This window comes from Hyperolius riggenbachi, chromosome 2 (genome assembly GCF_040937935.1).
Source record: "Hyperolius riggenbachi isolate aHypRig1 chromosome 2, aHypRig1.pri, whole genome shotgun sequence".
In the NCBI taxonomy this organism is placed as follows: Eukaryota; Metazoa; Chordata; class Amphibia; order Anura; family Hyperoliidae; genus Hyperolius; species Hyperolius riggenbachi.
This window is the reverse complement of record NC_090647.1, coordinates 290539370-290564471: the sequence shown is the minus strand read 5'-3', so window position 1 is coordinate 290564471 and position 25102 is coordinate 290539370. Positions and strand designations below refer to the sequence as shown.

The window sequence follows — 25102 nt, the reverse complement described above, 5'->3', positions numbered from 1 at the left end:
AGGGGAGCTTAGATGCTTTTCTTGCATTGAAAGACATACACGGCTATAATTACTAGGTAATTCCCGGTCGTGTTGATCCAGGGATTTTATCTGTTTGGCAGCGAGTCAGGAAGGTTTTTTTTTTACTTTTGGGACTAATTGGATTATGCCTTGTATAGGTTTTTCACCTTCCTCTGGATCAACAGGGATATTTTAGGGTGCAGGCTGGTGTTGTACTTTATTTTCTGGTTGAACTCGATGGACTTATGTCTTTTTCTTTTATTTCAACCCAAATAACGATGTTGTTTATTTACTCATTTGCATACAATGCAAATGAGAATTGTGTGTGCAAAGGAGCTGATTACTTTCAAGGGGCTATTTCAGTTTTTATAAATAGACTCTCCATCTGTCCACCCATTTCTGGTTTTATGTTCAACCACACTGGAGCATTAAGCGATCCCATCATATTTTCTGCTCCTGGAGTGCCCTTAAGTTTAGAATGCACAAGGCGAAGTAAACATACTGATTAGGAAATGTTACAACACAGCCATTTAAAATCACAGCATTTACATCTTATCATAACATTTTGTACTAAAAGGCTCAGTAATAAAATCACGTATAATATGCTTAAAAACTATTTTGCTGGCAATTCCCAAAGGGTACAGTCTGCTGATGTCCTACATTGCTATGTGTAAAATTCTCCTGTGTGATACTGATGACAAGTTTTTGGTGTAATATTCAATGATATTTTTCATCTCTACAGTATTACCAAGTCACACGTGTGGAAATCCCGGGCGGCTATTGAACGGTGTACAGCAAGGGACAACATTCAATGTCGGGGATAAAGTCCGCTACAGCTGCAATGCAGGCTACATACTTGAAGGACATGCACTGCTAACCTGCTTATCCAACTCCCAAAACAGCGCCTCTTGGGACTTCCCTCTTCCAAGTTGTCGAAGTAAGTTCCATTACGATTTTCAGCATGATTCATGAAGTGAAATGATACACAGTTTTAAATGTTTTCCAAGCCATTTATTACATTTATTATTTGACAAAATATATTTTATATTGCCAAGATCAATATTTTAGAGCATTTTATTAGGCTCTTGATACTTTACAAAACTATATGTCATCACTCCTTACATAATTAGTTTACAAATAAGGAGAACTGGCTGACATACACTTCATTAGTATGTAACTTAGATGCCTATTACAGTTTTAAAGCTAATTTTTGGTGCCAATAATAGTAGTAATAATAATTACCGTAAAGTGGAAAAGTTAATGAATGGGCAAAGGTAAATATACATATAGGCAACGTAAAAGAATATCCCCTGCAGACACAAAACCTTATGCTCACCTTTCCAGTAAGACTCCCAATGGACCCCATCCTCCTCTGTAACATGCAGGTCTCTTCTCCCTGCAGCGGTGAAGTAACCTTTGATGCCTCTTCCAAGATGGCCGCTGCATCCTGCCACTATTGACATTTGGGAACATAAGAGGAGTGACTTTGATTGTCCTTCTTGCCTTGCCCCTCTTACATCATTCTTGTCTTATCAATCTACTAAATTAGCCAATAAATTGGGAGATCCTTAATTTGAGACCTGCACTCAAACCATACATAAATATGTATAATAGCATTCCTAAAATATTTACAAATTGATGAAATCATTAAAATAAAATACACTAAATTCAGCAGCCAGAAGTCTAGATCAGGCCTTTTGAATTTGGTTTCTACCTCGAGTTGTGCATTAAGGTTAATATATGTAATAGTCACTATATAGCACCGACATCTTTTGTGGCCCAGTACAGATTAAGAAACAAGCATCAGTTTTTAGACAACATAAATAATACACTGAAAAATGAATAGTGACTAACTATAGGAACAGCAAGACACAAAAGGGTAAGAACACTGTCCTTGCGAGCTTACAATCTAAAGAAATAGAGCGGAAAATAGATGTGGCTTCACCTCATACTTCTGTAGTCAGGACTGATTACAGCGCTCTATTACATTACATTACTAGTAGTAAAGAAGAGCAGGCACACTTGACTCCATGTGTGAAAACTAGAGGCAAGCATCAATAATACTTTGTTATCTTTATGTAAACACTAGCCGCCGACAACATAAGCGTTTTACTTGATGTGCATGGATGGGTAATAACCCTGTTTATGATGCTATCATTGGCAGAAGGGCATGTTTATCCGAATCAGACACACACTCGTGCATTCATGCTTCAAATCTTACAATGTAGAAATGAAAATTATTTTGAAAAGCATTGCCCTTCAAACTCTGCTTCTGGACACTGTAAAATGATTCACTCTATGACCATCTTCAAATAGTACCTAATGCTGCTTTTTTTGCCATTTTGCTACACTAGTTTCTGTCTTGATTCTTTAGTGCTCTTCTCCTCATCCTGGCTGAAGATTAAAGATAAAAGTATTACTTGAAATGCTGCATAGAAAAGCTTCGCAGTAACCGTTCTGTGAAGCCAAGTCCTGCACTGAACGCAATGGTTCACTGAACGGGAGAAGAGACTATATCTCACTGTATATATACTCCATGGGGAATCGCAAATCCCCCTGCATCCCCTCCTCCCCTGCCCATGAGAATAAAAGGAAATTGACCTAAGAACTTCTATAGCCTATTTTCACACTACAGTGCCTGGGAATAATATATACTAAAATGTTAGCATACGTAATTACTATCTCTGTTCAGAGAGACAAGATCACATAATGCTTGAGGCAAGCCTTGTACAATATCACAGGCACAGATATTGGAATCACATTGTACAAAAATCTTTACGCTTTTTCTATCCCTAGCAGCACTGAAGGACCTCCTGATGGGTTCTCACATTGATCAGAACTTTTTAAACCATTACAATTGATTCAGTGTCTTTAATACTGGCTTTTCATCAGTCAATTACATTTTTTAGATTACACAGTTCAGCTTTGCTTAAAGGACACCTGAAGTGAGTGGGACATGGAGGCTGCCATATTTATTTTCTATGAAATAATGTAAATTGTCAAGCTGTCTTGCTGATCCCCTGCCTTTAATACTTTTAGCCATAGCCCCTGAACGAGCATGCAGATGAGATGTATGAGTGAAGATTGACTGGATTTGCTGCATGCTTGTTTCAGGTGTGTTAGTCAGGACACCTGACAACTGGTACTGTTTAAATGGAAATACATAAGAAGAGATATGGACGCTGACTTTATTTCCTTTTAAATAATGCACATTTCCTGTCTGCTGATCCTCTGCTTCCAATACTTAAAGCAATAGAGCATGAACAAGCATGAAGATCAAATGTCTATGACAAATCTGACAAGATTAGCTGCATGCTTGTTTCAGGTGTGTGATTTAGACCCTACTGACCAGAAAGATCAGCAAGACTGCCAGGCAACTGGTATTGTTTAAAGGGAAATACAGTGGAGGAAATAATTATTTGACCCCTCACTGATTTTGTAAGTTTGTCCAATGACAAAGAAATGAAAAGTCTCAGAACAGTATCATTTCAATGGTAGGTTTATTTTAACAGTGGCAGATAGCACATCAAAAGGAAAATCGAAAAAATAACCTTAAATAAAAGATAGCAACTGATTTGCATTTCATTGAGTGAAATAAGTTTTTGAACCCTCTAACAATAAAAGACTTAATACTTAGTGGAAAAACCCTTGTTTGCAAGCACAGAGGTCAAACGTTTCTTGTAATTGATGACCAAGTTTGCACACATTTTAGGAGGAATGTTGGTCCACTCCTCTTTGCAGATCATCTCTAAATCCCTAAGGTTTCGAGGCTGTCTCTGTGCAACTCTGAGCTTGAGCTCCCTCCATAGGTTTTCTATTGGATTAAGGTCCGGAGACTGTCTAGGCCACTCCATGACCTTAATGTGCTTCTTCTTGAGCCACTCCTTTGTTGCCTTTGCTGTATGTTTTGGGTCATTGTCGTGCTGGAAAACCCATCCACGACCCATTTTCAGTTTCCTGGCAGAGGCCAGGGAAGGAGGTTGTCGTTCAGGATTTCACGATACATGGCTCCGTCCATTTTCCCGTTAATGCGATTAAGTTGTCCTGTGCCCTTAGCAGAAAAACACCCCCAAAGCAAAATATTTCCACCCCCATGCTTGACGGTTGGGACGGTGTTTTGGGGGTCATAGGCAGCATTTTTCTTCCTCCAAGCACAGCGAGTTGAGTTAATGCCAAAGAGCTCTATTTTGGTCTCATCAGACCACAGCACCTTCTCCCAGTCACTCACAGAATCATTCAGGTGTTAATTGGCAAACTTCAGACGGGCCTGCACATGTGCCTTCTTGAGCAGGGGGACCTTGCGAGCCCTGCAGGATTTTAATCCATTGCGGTGTAATGTGTTTCCAATGGTTTTCTTGGTGACTGTGGTCCCTGCTAATTTGAGGTCATTCACTAACTCCTCCCATGTAGTTCTAGGATGCTTTTCACCTTTCTCAGAACCATTGACACCCCACGAGGTGAGATCTTGCGTGGAGCCCCAGAGCGAGGTCGATTGATGGTCATTTTGTGCTCCTTCCATTTTCGAACAATCGCACCAACAGTTGTCACCTTCTCTCCCAGCTTCTTGCTAATGGTTTTGTAGCCTATTCCAGCCTTGTGCAGGGCTACAATGTTGTCTCTGACATCCTTGGAGCTCTTTGGTCTTTCCCATGTTGGAGAGTTTGGAGTCTGCTTGATTGATTGATTCTGTGGACAGGTGTCTTTTATACAAGTGACTAGTTAAGACAGGTGTCCTTAATGAGGGTGACTAATTGAGTAGAAGTGTCTAACCACTCTGTGGGAGCCAGAACTCTTAATGGTTGGTAGGGGTTCAAAAACTTATTTCACTCAATGAAATGCAAATCAGTTGCTATCTTTTAAGGTTATTTTTTCGATTTTCCTTTTGATGTGCTATCTGCCACTGTTAAAATAAACCTACCATTGAAATGATACTGTTCTGAGACTTTTCATTTCTTTGTCATTGGACAAACTTACAAAATCAGTGAGGGGTGAAATAATTATTTCCTCCACTATACATATGGCAGGTTCCATAGTTCTCACACCTCAGGTTTCTTTTTTTTAAGCCTTGCCCTAGTTGGTGAACATACATCTGTTCTGGGCTTAATCTGCTAAAGATTTCATGTTAATAAATCTATCTTGGACGCATATTTAATACATGTCATGTGCGGCCTTGTATTGACTGAATCAAGGGTACTTCCTGCTCAGATTTGAATCATATCTTTTTATACTGCATACAAATTTGCATGCAAGACAGAATTATTAGCATTTTATTGACCAGCTCTAGTGTTTATATCTTTATTCAACCTACAGTCAGTGGTGCTTGAAGTTTTGCTTAGGTTAAATAAAACCTAAACCATCAGCTTATTTTCAAAACAAGGCCTAAAGTCCTGTAAATAGCATCTTTACAGCTGCTTGGGCGTATTGCAACTTTGAAGCCGCTGTAATTAGCAGCCTTACAACCACTTAGATGAATTGTGTCTTTACAGCTGATTGGGTAAAATGTGGCTCGGTTATTGTATCTTGGGTTAGTGCTAGGAATAAAGAGAGGGGAGGTTAATGGTAGAAATAGGTGGGAGGAGGGTTCCTGGTAGACATAGATAGTGGACGGTTAGTGTGAGAATTAGGTTAGAGTGGAGGATAGTACGATGTCGGTATGATTATCGATGTTCGTTGATCGACGATTGTAGAATATCGGTAACATTTTCAATATTCTACTATTAGTATTTCCTCCTGCCCAATTTACCAAGTGACCCTTTTAGATGTACATAAATGAGTCTTGTGTGTTTAGGATTGTTGTCTTGGCGCCTGACCTACCGTCTATTGAAATGACAATTAAGAGTTTAAAGTGAATGGGAACCGCATTTAAAAAAAATGAGGCAGATACTTACCCAAGGAGAGGGAAGGCTCTGGATCCTATAGAGCCTTCCGTCTCCTCTCTCGGTGCTCTCTATCCTGTGCACATGTTCACATGATCCACAGTGGTTGAATAGTGTACTGGTTCAAGGCACCACCTCTAACATAGACCAAGGCTCAGATCATAGCTAAAGCCAGTGCTGAAACTAGCATTACTCTAGCATTATTATCTTAAGCAGCGTACATGCAAAAAGGTGCCCACAAATTTGCGTGCTGGAAAATGCCAATAGTAAAATATCTATTACTGGTATTTTACTATTGCCTTACCTATCCTAATTCTCAAACTACCCCCCCCCCACCCTACTTACAGTTCTAACACTAACCTACCCCCTACCTATGCTGAACACTAACTCCCTACACCCCCACCTACACCCCCCCAGTTGGCTGATGATGTAATGGTTAAGGGCTCTGCCTCTGACACAGGAGACCAGGGTTCGAATCTCGGCTCTGCCTGTTCAGTAAGCCAGCACTAATTCAGTAGGAGACCTTTGGCAAGTCTCCCTTACACTGCTACTGCCAATAGAGCGCGCCCTAGTGGCTGCTGCTCTGCTCTGGCGCTTTGAGTCCGCAAGGAGAAAAGCGCAATATAAATGTTATTTGTCTTGTCTTGTCTTGTCACCTAACACTAACAGTTAACCGATGTGGGGTTTGGCTACATAATTGCCGAACCCTGAGAGCCCCCACACCCACCGTTATCTGGACTTTGGCTATATAGTCATTTGTAGTACATAGCCAAATTCAGTACTCCACTTTCTGATTCCCTTCACCAATATAAGGGGTTTGTCTGCTTGATAGCTGATTTCTTTGCACTCTTTAATCCCTATTTCGAGTTTGGCTGCATTCTAGCTGAATTACTTACACCATGGTCTGCTGCCACTATCTACACCACTATCTGGATCTCTCTTACACAGTAGCAAAACTCTATATGCCGTTGGCCCCTACCATCAAAGTTAGCTGAAGTTCGGGTACATAATAATTATACAAATGGAACTCTAAGTGCAGCTATACTTGCAATTAATATTGCAGTCAATGGTGGCACCCAAATTCCCTGCTTTCCTTTGGCAGACTGTAGACAGCAGCATTCTCCATGCCTTCTTGTAGCACACACCATTGCTGTCCATATTCTCCTGCTAATGGACTCTTGAACAAACATCAACATTCACAAACATGAGATAGGTCTTCAGTTTCTTATCCATTACTGTGGCTTCTATTGTAACCTCTACACGCCAGTAGAAATCTTGGATACACGACCATCACAAAGGTCTTGATTTTCCTCCATTTGTACACAGGTTGCCTGACTGTTGAATAGAAGGATGCACATTGTTTACAGGTGGCCACATTTATGGACATCAACCTACTCTTTTTCTGATATCTTAAGACACATCTTCTTCTTTTTTTTTTTTTTTGAGCCATGATGCACATCAATACAAGTGTTTGCGTTGGTTGAAAACACCAACCTGTGATTTCTCCTTCAACTTATATAATAATCCTAAAGTCTTGGTTACTTTTGCTTCATATAAAGTTCAATGAATACCTGACCATGTATATACATATATATATATATATAGTTTAAAGGAAACCTGGAGTAAAGAGAAGTGGGGTTACTAACTCCAGGAGACATCCCCCTTCCTCCTGTGCAGCACTAATCCAACACCTGCTCCTTCGGACAGCAGAAGGCAGCAATATTTACCTTTGAGCTCCAGAGTAGGCGTAGAACCAGCCTCCCCCTTGGGCTCTGGCGAATATAGCCAAGCTCAGTTGGTTCCGCTCTATTGCTGGAGTCCTTGGGAAGTTGGAAATATGTCTGTGCTGGAACTCAGAGGAAAATATTGCCTCGTACTGCAGTCTTACTTCACCTGGACACGTCCGCCAACATGCCTGTCAGCGGATTTTCAAGGACTCGGGAGTGCCAGCGCGGGATCTGGAGAAGCCTCATTAAGATCCAGAGGCTTCCCCCTCCTGTCTCCCGAGATAAGTACCCTCCAGGGGCAGTTTTTTTCTTTACAGGTTCACTTAAAATAGGTTTTATCCATGTACTTTTAGGACTTTGAAAATCAAAAGAGGTTTTAAGTCACAGTCATATAAAAATATAGAAAATTGTAAAGGATACACAAACGTTACAGCACTGCTGTAAGTTATATTGTTCTTCAAATGACTATTACAACAAATTAAACAGATCCAAATTTGTATCTGTAAATAAAAGCAGTGACCAGATACAGCATCACTGGTTAGCTCAGAATCATATTTGACAATTCTCATGATATTGCTTGGTCAATGCAATTACAGCTATGATTGTGATTGCTCTCTGCGCTACCAAGCTACACACACACAAACACACGCATACCATGCATCACTGTCTTACTTTAGTATTGCTCTACAAGAAGTCTTTGATAGCTAAACAAAAAAGACGGAAATATCTTTGATGCTGTATGTAAACATTGATGCTTCTACTTGTCGGTCACACAGATGGGTTTTAATATTTTATGAAGTCGATTTCAAAATGGTCACGAAAGAATAAAAAGCGAGCACTTGAATGCTTGAAAGAATTGATTTACTATGGAGAGCCTGAAGATTTTGATCACTCTGCATCAGATCTATTTATTTGTTTATGCATTATGCTTACTTTGCCGAAACAGTTTGCCCCAAGCATGCTGTAGAAAAAGAGTCTCCGGTAAGGTTTTCATCTTTGTTGAATCTAATCTGGGTTGATACCATTCAGCTGGAAAAAGATCATCATAAATTGATAATTTTTATGACTGCAGATCAGATTTGCATAGTAGTAATTGTTTTATTGAAGCAATTCTTTTCTCTTAGGCTGCATTTTGACTTGCATGACCAGCATTACTCTGCTACTGAAAAACACTGACTTTTTATTGTTGATAATAAGACTTTACCCTGCTAACCAATAGTAAATTATTGCATTGTGCTGCAATGAAATTTGGGCGCAGCTGTCATTTTCAATGTGAATTTATCGCTTATAGAATATTGTATATATATATAGTGGGTGGGTAGTATCAGGCATGGGTTGGTGGTAGGTTAGTGTTAGGCATAGGTAGGGGGTAGTTTAGTGTTAGATGTAGATGGTGGGAGGTTATTGTTACTCATTGGTGGGTGTAGAGTATTGTTAGGCATAGATGTGGGGGTTAGTGTTAGGTATAGGTAAGGGGTATGTTATTGTTAGGCATTGATGGTGGGAGGTTAGCGTTAGGAATAGGTAGAGGATAGGTTTAAAGGTAGAGGTACACACACTAGATGGATAAGACATATGTAGGGGGTAGGTTACTATTAGGCATAGATGGTGGGAGGTTATTATGAGGCATAAGGAGTGGGTAGGGTAGTGTAGGCATAGATGGTGGGAGGTTATTATTAGGCATAGGAAGGGTGTAAGTTAGTTTAGTTTTAGGCATAGATGGTGGGAGGTAGCGTTAGACATAGGTGGGGGGTAGGTTTAAAAGTAGGTAAACACACTAGATGGATCTCAGCCAAGGTGGCGGTTTCTGGCAAGCCTTAGTTGAGAATAGAGCATGTGTACAGATGTCCTCAGAAAGCATCGTTTCCCACTTTACTTCTCTTGCTGGAAACTGATCCATTGTGTGCTGTGTGCTCATCGCCCCCCTCCCTATAGCAACAGATGCATCTGTATAGCACTCCATACCTAAACCATTGCCAAACGGATCATGTCCCCATCCCTGCTGGTAACAGTAATTGTACGTGTACACACCTTTACTGGTACACATTGCTACAAATAAATATTTGCGACTGGTTCACTCTACATTGGTCTAACAATGTATTTTACAACATACAGTATTTGACCAGTGTTAAACCAAGTTAGTGTTAGGCATAGATGGTGTGAGGATAGTGTTAGGTATAGGTATGGTGTAAGTTAGTATTAGCTTATATGATGGGGTTTGGTGTTAGGTATAGATAGGGGTTAGGTTAGTGTTAGGCATAGATGGTGTGAGGTAAGTAGTAGGCATTAGTAAGGGGGAGGTTAGTTTTAGGCATAGATGTTAGGAATTAATTATTAGGCATAGGTAGCGGTAGGTTAGTGTTAGGTTTAGATGGTGGGAGGTTAGTGTTATGCATAGGTGGGGATAGATAAATGTTAGACATAGATGGTGGGAGGTTAGTATTAGGGGTAGGTTAGTGATAGGCATAGAGCGTGGGAGCTTAGTGTTAGGCATAGGTGGCGGTTGATGAGTGTTAGGCATAGATGGGGGATAGATGAGTGTTAGGCATAGATAGGGAATAGGTTAGTGTTAGGCATAGATAGGAAATAAGTTAGTGTTAGGCATAGATGCAAGGAAAGGTTCATATGATAATAGAAAATAAGGTGATAATAGAATATCTGTAAGATGAGCTATATTGTACTATCTGGAATAGCTGCTAGTACAATAGCGGAATCATAACAGATATTGTACTATTTGGAATATCTGCTAGTAAAATAACAGTAATTATACCAATACATAATAATATTATGGGCAATATTTGCACCCACATTCCCTCGCTGCTTTTTTAAATACATGTGCCACTAGGGACTAGTAACAACTGGATCATGATAATCTGCAAAGTGACCAATCAGAAATTGACTTTCCACAACCAACTTTGCATTTCTAAAGGCTGAAATATGATGGGTTGCCGTGAGTTTAAAAGAACACTAATCGCCTTGCACTGCATAAAACCTTTTAAAAAGGTGTTTAGCTTAGTGACAGATTTCCATTAGATAAGCTCCCTAGAGATGATTGCTTTGCACCATGGAACTGGGATTCTTAGCACATGAGAAGATTAAAAAAGTATAGATGGCAAATCCGAATATTTAATATGCATAGTGGATTTAGGCAGAGAAGACTAAAGTAATGTAAAAAAAATGATAGGCTTTACTTCATACTAGCTGGTTTGAAACCCTTTATCCCCATAAGAATCAGACTTAATTCCAGCGTGTATACAGTTAACAGCTAATTCAACAGAGAGCTGTATTGTAATTAAAATGAATACAGGCAAGTTGTTCATGTGTTTCCCCCAGTCTATTAACACCTAAGGCAGGGTCATATAATCAGTTAATTTAAAGCTATCAGGATAAATTCAATGTATCGAGCTTGGCCATCACTAAGCCCAGTGATTGTACTAGTTTTGTTTTTTTAGCCAACACACTGATCTACATATTGTCAAGTAGCTTAGACTTGTGTAAATTATAAAAACACAGTTAATTTGTATCCATTCCAAATAAAAAAATGTTCATTTTAATTTTGGGTGCACTAGGCCTGCCTATTGCTAGAAACATCATCATTCTGGGAAGGTCAGTATGATGCAGTTTATTCCAAGCTGATGCAGAGATTATGTTAATCGTGTGCAAAGGTATGTAGCTTGAAAAAAGACCAATCAAATGCTGTAATGACTGCATTGGATTGGTCCATTTTCAAGCGGCATGATATTTGCATAAATTCTGAATAATTTGCATCTCATTGACCACCATAGATATAAATATGGATATTTTAGCCAAATGATTGATGCACGGTGCCATAGTGGTTAGCGCTCTCACCTTGAAGCACTGGTCCCTGGTTTGAATTCGAGCCAGGTCAACATTTGCAAGAAGTTTGTTTGTTCTCCCCATGTCTGTGTGGGTTTCCTCTGGACACTTCGGTTTCTTCCCACATCCTAAAAGCATAGAAACCAGGTGGGCAAGCACCCAAATGGGGACAGACGTGTGCTTGCTGAGAGAGAGCCTGACACAGCTTGAGGAAGGGCCTTGTCCGAAACAGATGTCTGCCGCTGTTATGGCTATCTCTTTGTTATTTTAACAATAAAAGAGCAATACATCATTGGCGTGGTGCTATGGATTCTTTGTGTTGGACATCCCAAAAGCATACAGATAAGTTAATTGGTTCCATTCTAAATTGGCCCCAGACTATGATACATACATAGACATATGACTATGGTCGGAAATAGATTGTGAGCTCTTCTGAGGGACAATTAGTAAGACAAGACAATATACTACTTTGTACAGCGCCACGGAATATGTTGGAGCTTTATAAATTAATAATAATAATAATACTCTGTACAGCGCTGTGTAATATGCCGACGCTATATAAATAAATGAATATTGTAGTATTTCTTTATCTCTAAGTATTTACCATTTAATAAACTACACTAAGTAATGTGGTTTTGTGTTATAGGAGAGATCTGATCTGTTTAATCAGTTATGTTATCCTCTTATCCTCCTGTTTAGCGGACGATGCATGTGGAGGAACTTTAAGAGGCCAAAGTGGAATCATCACAAGTCTTCATTTCCCATCGGAATACAATAACAATGCTGACTGCACATGGACAATCCTAGCAGAGGTTGGGGATACAATTGCCTTGATCTTTACAGATTTTCAGCTAGAGGATGCATATGACTATTTAGAAGTCACAGGAACAGAAGGCTCATCTCTCTGGTAAGTGAGGTTTATACACAAAAACTCCTAATTTCAATGCATAGAAAAATGCTGAAAAATGGCAAAGTAAACAAGCTCAATGAATTGCTTTCTAAAATATAAACAGCTTCTTTTCTTTGGGTCCTTGAGTATAAGACGATGAAGTAGGCTTTATCTGAGCCTCCCACAGCCCCCTACCAAAGTACGTAGAGGCTGCCATCCTGTGGTTAGTAAAAGTGTTTGACTGAATTTCTGCAGGATGAACACAGATCTTAGGGAATCATATTTTCATCTGCACTGTAATACCACATTTTGCCAACAGGGGAAGTTTCTTGTGTAGTTGCTAAAAGCTGTAGCTGATATATTATTCTCTGTGTGACTACACAGAGGGATCTTAAAGTGAACCTCCAGACAAAAAAATCTACTCAGAAGCACTGAAAAAGCTTAGTGTTTCTTTAACCATTTCACAGCATCAGAACTTTGTTTTTCTTACCCAAGCCTCATTTTAACGGCACAGAAGCTAAGCTCCACCCCATCAAAGAAATCTGCTAGGGTTTTTTTCCCTTGATGCTGTGCAAAGCATGATGGGATTTCTGATGTTTTTTTTTTTTATTTTGAAATTGAGATTTAAAGCCCAGCGAGCGCAGCGGGAGGGGTGATCAGGACACAGGACAGTTGGAACTGTGTATCATGCACCTCCTTTCAACCAAAAAGATGGCTGCCCCCATGAAATCACAAACATGTGCCTGTTCTTTTAAAACAGGGTGGGTAAAAGATTATATTATCTATCTATTTTAATTAACATAACTAATGTAATTAAATGACAGTATGTTTGTTTAGGCTGAAGTTCCTTATTTAACCAAACAAGATATTTTCCCTTTTTATGAAAATTTGAATTAAATCAGAAGAATAAAAATGAATTGTTCCCTTTGTGGATGAAGGACTGTAATTTTTTTAATTGGCTATTTATAAAGTGATAACTGTATGTTTTATATGCATAATTTCATTTACAGTATAACAAAGTGATAATAAATAAATAAATAAATACTGCTTAGAATGCATATCACTGTTATGTATGTACATTATCAGTGGGTACTTGTGTTTGATTCAAATTGGCAACAATAAGCCGGCATGTTTTGCAACCTTGTTTACGTGGCGAAAATAAGGTTTTGGTCAGAGGATTAATTTTTGTGAAGATACATTGAATGTTCACATAATAAAGATATTCATGGAAAATATGGATTTTAGTAAAAATACATTTCTAAACAAAAAAAAAGTAATTATAGGTTTGTGCAAATTCTTACCTTTGGGAATAAATTATGATGCACCATAGATTAAAAAAACAAATATGGAAAGCTTAACACTACTTCCTCCCCAAATGCATTGTTTAACCCCTCCACATTTAGACCTGTTTAAACCCTGGTTGTCTAGTGGTCCCCCCTCCTCTTATAGCTTTCCCTTGTAATCAAAGGGTAACCCTCAAACACTTATAGTTTTCCCTGGTTATCTATTGGTCTCCCTTCTTTTTTTATAACTTGCCCTAGTGATCTAGTGGTTTCCCCTCTTATTTATAGCTGCTCCTGGAGACTAGTGATCCCCACATAATCTTGAAACCTCAAATATCACTCTAACCATCCTCTGTAGGGCAGGGTGGTTTGCCAGATGAACCATGCATGTGCCTGTGAGCTCAATTTCTATTGGCCATCCCAGCACAGCTAACTTTAGTTGAAAGGTCATGCTTTGCATTATAGAAAAAGAAGTTCACCACTGACAAATGCAAACAAAAGTTCACGTTTGCCAATGTGCGCAAATACTCAACTCCTGACCGACTGGCGCGAACCGTCATCTCTTATTCTCTGTAACATGCCCTCTCATTTTCTCTTTCAATCAGTCATGTATCATAGGAATACAAGAAATATGAACAAAATATTGATTTTCTTTTTTTTCTCTGAACCACAAGTTCACAAACTTAATTACTTGTATGATCCAGAAAGAACAAAAGTTAACTGTCAACAGCAGAATGGAGTCTGCAGGATGAAACTCACCCATTTAGAAAATAAAAGTCCACAGCAGTTTGACATTGAATACATTTATCTGCAGGATTTAATTAGCAAGGTAAACAGATAATGGACTGTGACGGACAAACTTTCCACAAATAGCATACACTAGCATTCTGCCTCAATACTGACTAGATTTATCTAAATTTGAGAATTATTAAAGACTTGTGTATGACTTGACCTCTTTCATTCTTTCCCATTGTCATATCTATGACTACAGAAAAATAGATTTGTACATGATGTGCATTTGAAGATATTTGAAAGTCTTGAGAGATGGACACATGGCTAATATTACAGAAGGGAATACATAGGAGAAATATAGCTTATAATCATAATAAATGAAATAGACATATGTTATATTAAAGTTGTATGGTAAATAAAAAAAAGTTTTGGTGTATTTGGCTGCATTATGCTTTAGTGGCTGCTTCAAAATTATTATTATTATTATTATTATTTTTTTACTTATATAGCGCCAGCATCTTCCGTAGCGCTGTACATAATACAGACAAATAATGGGGAACAAATATACATAAGAAATACAAGACACTGTACAGTCATGACATTGTATAGAATAAATATAGATAAATACATAGTTGATATGTAGTTGGTACATGTACATATGTTAAAATAACAGCAGTATGAGAAACACTAGGAGGAGGTCCCTGCCCTAGTGAGCTTACAATAATGCTGAGGGACAGATTTATCAAAGCATTACCGACAGTTTTTTGCATCTTAAACAGTTCTAACCAGCAGGGGAACTGTTCTGTATGATAATAAGAAACTTCTTAAATCCTACTTAATACCAGCAGTTTAGCAAGAATTTCTAGAATTGCACTACAGTTAAGAAAAGTGCAAATCCATCCCTGAATTGCTGCAGATTAAGAAGTGCTTAACCGGTTCAGCCCCACAGTGTCGAAAACCTCATGCATCCGAGCAACGTTCATCTCCCATTCATTCACCAATAACTTTATCACTACTTATCACAATGAATTGATCTATATCTCATTTTTTCCTAAATCCATTTTAACAGGAAGACTAAGAAAAATTCCCATTCACTGATCGGGTGGCTAGCGGCAGGCAGTGGAAGCACACGCACCACGCACCAGCAGAGCCTATCTGGACGAACATGCTCATCCAGATAGGCTGAACTGGTTAATAGCACTTTTAGAGATTTTGCAGCAGTGCAGCTTAGGCATGATTTGTGCTCCTCCCCCCTGCTGAATTCCTCCTCAGAACCTGCCAGTATCAATACAGCAGATGTGGTAATTACCTCACACATTTTCCTCACACACTGCACTGTCTGAGAGACCCTCCTAGCTCCTCCTGCTTTACAGCAGTCTAAGAAGGAAACTGCACTATCTAGTGATTTCTTAAGATGCCCCAGCCAGTTCTGATTTGTAAAAACCTACCAATATTTTCTCTTGATAAATGTCCCGCTGAGATTTTTTGCAGTAATATGACTCATTAGGGGACATTTATTATGAGTGTATGAGACAAAATATTGGTAGGTTTTTAGAAATCCATTCAGACTTGTCTGTGACATCTTAAGAAATCACTAGATAGTGCAATTTCCTTCTTAAACTGTTCTTAACCACTTCACCACTGAGGGGTTTTACCCCTTGAACACCAGAGCAATTTTCACCTTTCAGCGCTCCTTCCATTCATTCGTCTATAACTTTATTATTACTTATCCCAATGAAATGAACTATATCTTGTTTTTTTCACCACCAATTAGGCTTTCTTTAGGTGGGACATTATGCCAAGAATTATTTTATCCTAAATGTGTTTTAATGGGAAAATAGGAAACAATGTGGGAAAAAATTATTATTTTTCAGTTTTCGGCCATTATAGTTTTTAAATAATGCATGATACTGTAATTAAAACCCATGAAATGTATTTGCCCATTTATCCCGGTTATAAAACCATTTAAATTATGTCCCTATCACAATGTTTTGCGCCAATATTTTATTTGGAAATAAAGGTGCATTTTTTTCAGTTTTGCATCCATCCCTAATTACAAGCCTGTAGTTTATGAAGTAACAGTGTTTTACCTTCTTGACATGAATATTTTAAAAGTTCAGTCCCTAAGGTAACTATTTATGTTTTTTTTATTGTATTTTTTTTTTTTAATTACAAAAAAAAAAAAATTGGGGCGTGTGGGAGGTAATGAGTTAATTTATTGTGTAAAACTAAGGTATTTGTATATGTAAAATGCTTTAGGGTGTAATGTTACTATTTGGCCACAAGATGGCCACAGTGAGTTTGTTTACATGCGACCTGTAAGCGTCCGGAAGGATGCTTACAGGAAGCACTACGAGGCTGGGAAGATCACAATAATCGCGCTGTTTCTCAAAGAAGCAGCAGATTATTGCGGGTGCTTAGATCAACGAACGGGAATGGATTTTCCCGTTCATTGATCTCCGGGCAAACGGGCGGCGGCGAGCACGAGTGGCGGGAGCGCGCGCACGAGCGGCGGTATCGCGGAAGGTACGGATTTCTGCATTCCTTGGTTTTTTAGGGGGGGGAAAAAGTACGGAGAAATTCGTACCGCGGGGGGTAAAGTGGTTAAATAGGAGGAGTTAGGAATGTTTCTCAGACAGTGCAGTGTGTGAGGGAAATTACTGTTGCTGAGGTAACCAATGCATCTGCTGTATTGATACAGAAAAAGAGAAGTTATAATAGCATAAATTTATTAGGTACGGTAGATTATTTTAGGTTAACTGGCAAGATGTAATATACATAAATTTATAATATAAATGTTTTAGAGATGAAAAAAATCAGGCTTATGAATTAATGCTCAGCACTGTAAAGGTTAAGCACAGAACAGCTTTGCAGCATTCAGCAGGGGTGAGGAGCATTTCACAAATCATGTCTAGCCTACACTGTACAATCTGTGGGAGTGCTATTAAGCACTTCTTAATCTGTGGCAGTTTAGGAATGGATTTGCACTTTTCTTAACTGTAGTACTGTTCTAGAAATTCATGCTAAACTGCCGCTATTAAGGAGGATAGAAGAATTTTCTTATTATCATGCAGAACAGTTCCCCTGATGGTTGGAGCAAAAAAAAAAAAAAACCTGCAGGTATTGCTATAATAAATCTTTCCCTACTATATCGTCAGCTGTGTTTTACAATGGTAGGAGGTGATCATGAAAGTAATAGTAAGTTCAGGTTTGACCAAAAACCAAACATGTCAAAAGCACATACAAAATTGGTAGAGATAAATATTATTTATAAAAATAAATATTAACCACTTTGTCCACTGTTACAGTATATCTTTGTCATCTGTGGCACCCTCCAAGCCACCATGACATAGATATACTGACTTGCTTGCAGCCCTGCTGTGCATGATGGGGTGCGCTTCAGAGCAGAGGGGGGGGGGGGGGGTTTGAAATGTATTTTGGGGCCCATCAGGGTAATAGGGGCTGGGGAATTAATAATGGGGGGCACATCTGATGGTCCTGGGGGCCATAACCTAACACTGGGGGCACATTTGGCTATAATGGGGAGGGGACGCTAATCCTGGGGGCACATCTGACTACAATGGGGAAGATTGATCCCGGGGACACATCTTGCTATAATGGTGGGCCCTATTCCTGGGGGCGAATCTGTCTATATGGGGGGGCTAGCAAATACGGGGGACAGATCTGGCTATACTGGGGGCTGATATTGGGGGCACATCTGGCTATACTAGGGGGGCTGATACTGGGGACATGCCTGGCTATCTATCCTTGGGGGACGTAATACTGGTGGCATGTTTGTTATCTACTGTAGCATTTTTTATTTTTTACTAGAATTGGTGAAACCTAAGGATTAATGCAATTTCTCATCCCCCCCCCCCCCCCTCTTTTTCCCATTAAAATGCATAGAATTTTTTTTTCTTGGGTCAAAATACCCCTATGAAAGTCCAGTATGTCCTGAAAAAAACGATACCTAGATTATTTAGGTGTCATGAGTAGGAATAAAGTTACAGTATGGCTGTTTAAATAGGGACATGGCTAAAGCGTCAAAACTGCCCTGGTCCATAAGGGGAAAAGAAGGTCTAGATGCAAAGTGGTTAAGGCCATGATTTACTTTAAAAATGGCAGGTCTCACACATACCCATCTGCTAAAATTGCGCTCACAGTGTGTGCATAAACAACCAGCATATAATGGTTTACATCTAAGAACCTCTTCCAACAAGCTGTCTAACTGTGGCCAGCAGTAGGAAAAGCTATAGGTGCACAAAGGAGGGTAAGTAACTCGCAGTTCACCGACTCTGTGTGCAGTTGCGTCACCCACTACATGTTTTGAGGCTTTGCCTCTTCATCAGGACCTGGACCAAAACATGTAGTGGGTGACCCAGCTGCACACATAGTCGGTGAACCAGGAGTTACTTTTGCTCCCTTGCACCTCTATTCCTGATCCTGCTGTTGGCCATGATTAGATTTTTGGCCTCATAGACCAATGCCCTGGGCTGCCTGGGCAGCTGGGGCACTACTGGTTAGGGGTTAGGATTAGTTGCCCACCCACTAATGGGCCTGCCCTTTGTTACCAGGTCTGCTGGTGCTGCTCCACCTCCCCAAAGTCCTGCTCCCCCTCGCTCACGCTGTCAGCATAATCAGACCTCAGATCAGTGGTGATCCGTAATAATGAGAGACAGCAGCGGTGCTAAGTATCAGCAGCCACTGTATGCAGGAAGTGAGCTGTTATGTCACTTCCTGCATACTGCGGCCGCTGATATTGGGCATCGGCCGCTACCTTTAGCGGGGGGGACAGCTACCTTTCGGAGAAAAAGTGAATTGGATCAAGCGCATAAAGTGTGATATAAGTCACAAGGAAAGACTCATTTATGACCGTTATGGTGGGGCTACTGCTACTCTAAAATGTACAATATAACAGTATATACAATAACTGAAAGCTTAACGTCCCCTCTCCTTTCTAAATTATTTTCTAGCCCCCCCACTCTCCCCACAACAGTGAATTAACAGTGAATTAATTTATCTTAGAAGTGCTATAGAAAAGTCTGTAAATACCATGAAATATTGCTCAGAAACATGGACATGGCATCCATGCTGCTGCTGTTTTTCTCAGTGCATGAGGAAAAGAAATTGAAATCAGATTTAGTTACCTGGGGCTTCCTCCAGCCCCTAGAAGCCTATGTGTAGAGATGTAGCGAACGGTTCGCCGGCAAACGGTTCCAGGCAAAATTTGGGGGTTCGCGTTCGCCTGGACCAAGCGAACTTTTGCGGAAGTTCGATTCGCCCCATAATGCACTATGAGGGTCAACTTTGACCCTCTGCATCACAGTCAGCAGGCACATTATAGCCATTCAGGCTACACTAAGCCCTGGAGCCCCCCCCCCCCCCTTATATAAGGCAGGTTTGCCGGCCATTACACTCACTCGTGTGCCTGCTAGAGACAGACTAGGGACAGCTGCTGCACACTTGTTCTCCTAGGGAAAGATTAGTTAGGCTCTTGGCTTGCTCCTGGCTGATTGTTATTGCTAAAATAGCACCCCTCAACAGCTCTTTTGAGAGATAATGTTTTCCAGATGTGTTTTTTTTTGTGTGCGTTGCTCACTGACATTATACAGCCCTATCTGTTGCAGCTGGACCTTGGTAATTGTTATTACTGTGCCAGCCAAGCCCTGCCTAACTATCTATACTGGGACACCTACCTATGCCTACCTAACTACTGGGGCACCTACTTACCTATACGGGGACACCTACCTACCTACCTATACTAGGGGACCTACCTATGCCTACCTACTTATACTGGGTCTCCTACCTATGCCTAGCTAACTACTGGGTCTCCTACCTATGTCTAGCTAACTATTGAGGCACCTACCTATGCCTACCTACCTATACTGGGACTCCTACCTATGCCTAGCTAACTACTGGGACACCTACCTATGCCTACCTACCTATACTGGGTCTCCTACCTATGCCTAGCTAACTACTGGGACACCTACCCATGCCTACCTACCTATACTGGGACTCCTACCTATGCCTATCTACCTATACTGGGACTCCTACCTATGCCTAGCTAACTACTGGGACACCTACCTATGCCTATCTACCTATACTGGGATTCCTACCTATGCCTACCTACCTATACTGGGACTCCTACCTATGCCTACCTACATACAAGAAGATAATAAGGTTGTTGCTTTATTGTGGACAGACCAAATTTTATCAGCTGGACAGTCACTGTTGTTCTACCATTGAGCTACCACAGCCCAGCGACCATATGGGCTTGAAAACCGCCATGGCCTACACTCTCGCCATGGTGCGCACCAGTCCAGCACGGCCGTCACTACGCAAACAGTTGTTTGCGGTGCGTTACACAGTGAGTTTGGTGCGTCAGTGTGAAGCAGAACTCTAATTACACTCCCTGATTGATGTATACACATGCAAGATGTTTTTAAGCACTTTAGTCCTGCAATTTAGCATTCAATGTAATTTCTGCCCTTAAAACGCTGCTTTGCGTCACATCCAGATTTTTCCCCGGGACTTTGGGCATGTATCCCACTCCGCCATGCCCCCTCCAGGTGTTAGACCCCTTGAAACATCTTTTCCATCACTTTTGTGGCCAGCATAAATTTTTCTATTTCTCAAAGTTCGCATCCCCATTGAAGTCTATTGCGGTTGGCGAACTTTTCCGCGAACCGAACCTTTCGCGAAGGTTCGCGAACCGAAAATCGGAGGTTCGCGACATCTCTACCTATGTGTTTCTCTCCGCAGCTCCACTCTCAGACACTTTCCTGGGGTCCCCTCTGTAGAGGCAGCATATGACCTGGCTTGCAAGAACGCGTGGACACGCCACTTGCAGTCAAGCTCCCTCCCATAGCCAGGAGAATACTGAACAAGCGCAGAATTATTGGGGTCCGTAGTGGCTGGGTTGGTGGCTTATGAGTATGTACAAGCATGGTCACACTGCTCGCGGTCGCGCTCCCGTAGCAAGGAGCATTCTGCACAGGTGCAGAAGTACTGCATCTTCACAGAACACTCCTGGCCACAGGAGCGCAACCGTGAGCGGCATTTCTGCATGCTCGCGCATGTTCAGAAGCTGCCAACCCGGACACTACGGAGGGTAGTTGAACAGACATACACAAGTGTGTTTAGCTCCTTAAAGGACAACTATCACAAAGAATTGTACATTTTAAAATGCATACATACAGTATAAATGTACGTTTCTTCCAGAGTACAATGCACTGTAATATATTTTTTTCCTATGTCGCTGTCACTTACATCAGGTAGTGAAAATCTTGACAGGTTTTGAACTAGTCCTCACAGGCTATTCTTAGTTATTCCTTTATTTACATAAGCACTTACTGAACTACAGTTACCTTCAACTACCAAAATAATGTGCAGATGAGTAGTGAAGCTGGCTATCATATTTGTAGAGATCCTTTTCAGGGAGGACCTTTGTAAAGAATAAAGGTAATACTGGGAATCCCCCATGAGGAGATGGACTAGTCAGATCTGTCAATTTTTTACTACCTACTGTAAGTGAGAGCAACATAAGGAAAAGTGAATTATAGTGCATTTTACAATGGGAGAAATGTACATTTTATATATATGCATTTTAATTGTTACTTCATTTTACAATATTGGTCCTTCAATGGCTATAAATTTGACTGGCTACTATGTAATGGTTATAAGTTTTTCTTAACCCAGCTGTCTTGCTTCTCAACAGACAGTGCCTCATGTGTCATTTAATATAGGAAATCAGTTTATCCAAAAGGGCAACTCCCCTTTATGTTGTTCACTTGAGGATGTCTGTTGAGGTCTGTTGTGTCTTTTAGGCATCTCCATTGGTGGTAAAGTCCTGTTTGGCAAAACAAGGTCAACTCTGTGTACATTGATCTTGAAAGTCCAAGGTTAGCACTAGATTCCTTATCTGCAATTTTGTGTAAATAGATTCTGTATCATGAGCTTAGGTTGATGTTACTCTGATAAAGCCTTTTTAAGAAGTGACTTAATAGATTTCAGAAATTGTTAGAATTCACAGGCAACAACAAAGGAACCAGGGCCCCTCAGCAATGTACAGATACCATGAACTGAATATCATCTACTAAAACTAGCTGATTCTTCTGTTTCTTATCTGATTTCTTATCTCCCCTGGTAAGGCTTTCATGTTTACTAACTGGAGAAAGGTTTAAAGTGAAATTCTGTAAAATCATTCTCAGCGACTCTGCTTCCTTTAAAGATCTGTGTTTTGTTTTTCCCGGTAGACTGGAACACATAAATAAAGCCAATATTTAGTAGGCATGGCAGGTAATAATTATATGGCCTTAGGCAGACCTTGTCATTGTACCATCTTTAGAATCATAATGATGCATAGTTGCCAAGATCGACAAATTCCACAATTACTGCGCTGGGAAATGTGCATCTTTCATTAGGGGTTGGTTGGATAGCACAAAGTGTGAATACAGACAGATATAAACCAGCTATATATAGGTTCTACTCCCCAAGGCTGTTTCTATTCTGAGTTGGAGCGCAAGCACATTATAAGAGCATGGATATGACAAAGGTGAAATGTGCTTTAGTGTGTCAATCTTGAATATAGAAACCATGTTGCTAGCCTGTCCAGTTCGAAATATAATTATGGGATTATTTTTCAGAGTAGACAAGTTCCACTGCATTATAGTTACCATCCTTATCAAGTCATTTCTGCAGTAATTGTGCTGTAGAAGCTATGTGACTGGACTAAGCATTCAGTATTCTTACTTTAGGTACGATGCAACATCATAGTGCTAACAAAGCAAACTGAGTTTCATTAATGTTGTTTTTCCAAAAACTGATGGTTAGGCTCTGTGTTTTTCTGTGGAAATATTATATGTTTACAACAATGTAACCAAACTAAGCAATTTTATGTACTCAGAAAGCTAGCCAGTCAAACCAGCAGGGGGAGCTGTATTTAAATATCATCCATATGCTAGTTAATCTTTTTTTGATTAACAAATATAAAAAAACACAAAAATCTATTTCAGCACTGCGCTAAATAAAAAAAAAAAACTAAAACAAGAATAAAAAAAATTACATTTAAGTGTTCTAAAGAGAAGATTGAGCTGTGACTATTGGCTGTCCTCATTGCAGTTGCAGAGCATTGAGTTTTGAGATGTAAGTTCACCAGTGTGTTTCCAAATGGGTAACTGATGGCATCTCAAACCCAGCCTACTTCATATGAGGATTAGTCTTAAATAAGACTCTGATAAAGCTAGAGGGGTGTTCCTCTCCATTCAGAGTCAGTATACAAAGTCAAAAAGGCCCAGAATGTTTGCACACTCTTTGGTGCACAAATCTAATTAAAACAAATTTGTGTAACATTAGGCCATTGTATGTCATCTGAGTACGTATTATCGCAGCTCTGCATCACTAGGGCACTAAGATAAACCGTTATAAGTAAGATATAGGCTTTCCTAGCACATTTCTTAACATTAACCTCCTTCCTGGAAGTAAGTAACCTTAACCCACCTGGAGGTACCTTACCTTAACGGACCCACCGAATACCTAACCTCCTCCCTCCCCCCTAACAATAATCACTTTTTGGGGGGGAATTCGATTGTTTCAAATTGGCTGCAACTATTAAATTCTATGAATTAGCCAATTGGCTACTACTCACACCGGGCCCCCAAACAGCCAACTGGCAATCCGATTGATGATATTTAACATAGGCATCTATTAGATGCGTGTCTATCCATGTCATCCTGGCCACATTGTAAGCAGTACTGTCCTATTTCTTTGAATAGAGTTACTCTTTATATCTTATTCCACAAATGATAGTATCCCCAGGGAAGCAAAACTAAACTCTGACTAGTATTTGTTTGAAAACCGCCCCCACCTCATACCTAACATTAACTCCCCCTAAAAACCTGTGTGCATTAACAGTTAAATTCATTAACGGACAGCAGAGTGGCATAGTTGGCAGCACAATGGCGTAGTGGGTAGCAATATGGCATAGTGGTTAGCACTCTTGCCTTGCAGTGCTGGGTCCCCAGTTCAAAACCCAACCAGGGCACTATCTGCACAGAGTTCGTATGTTTTTATCATGTCTAATTGGGTTTCCTCTGAGCACTCCAGTTTCCTCCCATATCCCAAAAACATACAGATAAGTTAATTGGCTTCCCCCTAAAATTGACACTACATTATGATACATACACTACATGATATAGACATATGACTATGGTAGGGGTTAGATTGTGAGCTCCTCTAAGGGACAAGCCAATATACTCTTTTGATCACTGTGGAAGATGTTGACGCCATATAAATACTAAATAATAATAATAATAATAATACATTCATTATTAAGCTGCTGGCATTACTGAAGTAAGAGAGATATTCTACTTCATGCCCCAGACAGTCACATTCCCTAGAGAATGGCTAGGCTAAATTCTAGTAAGGTGATAAATTGCTTTCCTCTTTTGTATGTACAAGACAGGTGCATTTTAATTATATGTGTAACCTTTTAACAGAAAACTGCACAGATAGCAGAAATTAGATAAAACAGAATACATGTCCTTCTCATACCAAGTCACCTACTCAAAAAAGAAGGGAAAAAGGCATGTGCTACCCATTATTGATGACTACTCTTTGTGTTCATTTCTCTGAGGTTGTGTATGTTATAGAGCTCTTTTTTATGCTGAAATTGGTAAACTATTTTCTGAAATAGCATTTGGAATAACAATTTCAATTTACTGGAAAAAATAAATAAATAACCAGACTATACAAATAAAT

The 25102-nt window shown here is 39.9% G+C and overlaps 1 protein-coding gene across 4 annotated transcripts in view; it reads left to right on the top strand.

Annotated features, from left to right (window-relative positions):
• The window catches only part of CSMD2 (CUB and Sushi multiple domains 2), a 1291405-nt gene that overhangs the window by 499371 nt on the left and 766932 nt on the right, over positions 1-25102 (top strand). For all 4 annotated transcript variants that reach the window (XM_068268938.1, XM_068268934.1, XM_068268936.1 and 1 more), the window contains 2 exons: positions 743-937; positions 12140-12347. In XM_068268938.1, the coding sequence (XP_068125039.1) occupies positions 743-937; positions 12140-12347 (403 nt within the window). The remainder of the gene's footprint in view (positions 1-742; positions 938-12139; positions 12348-25102) is intronic.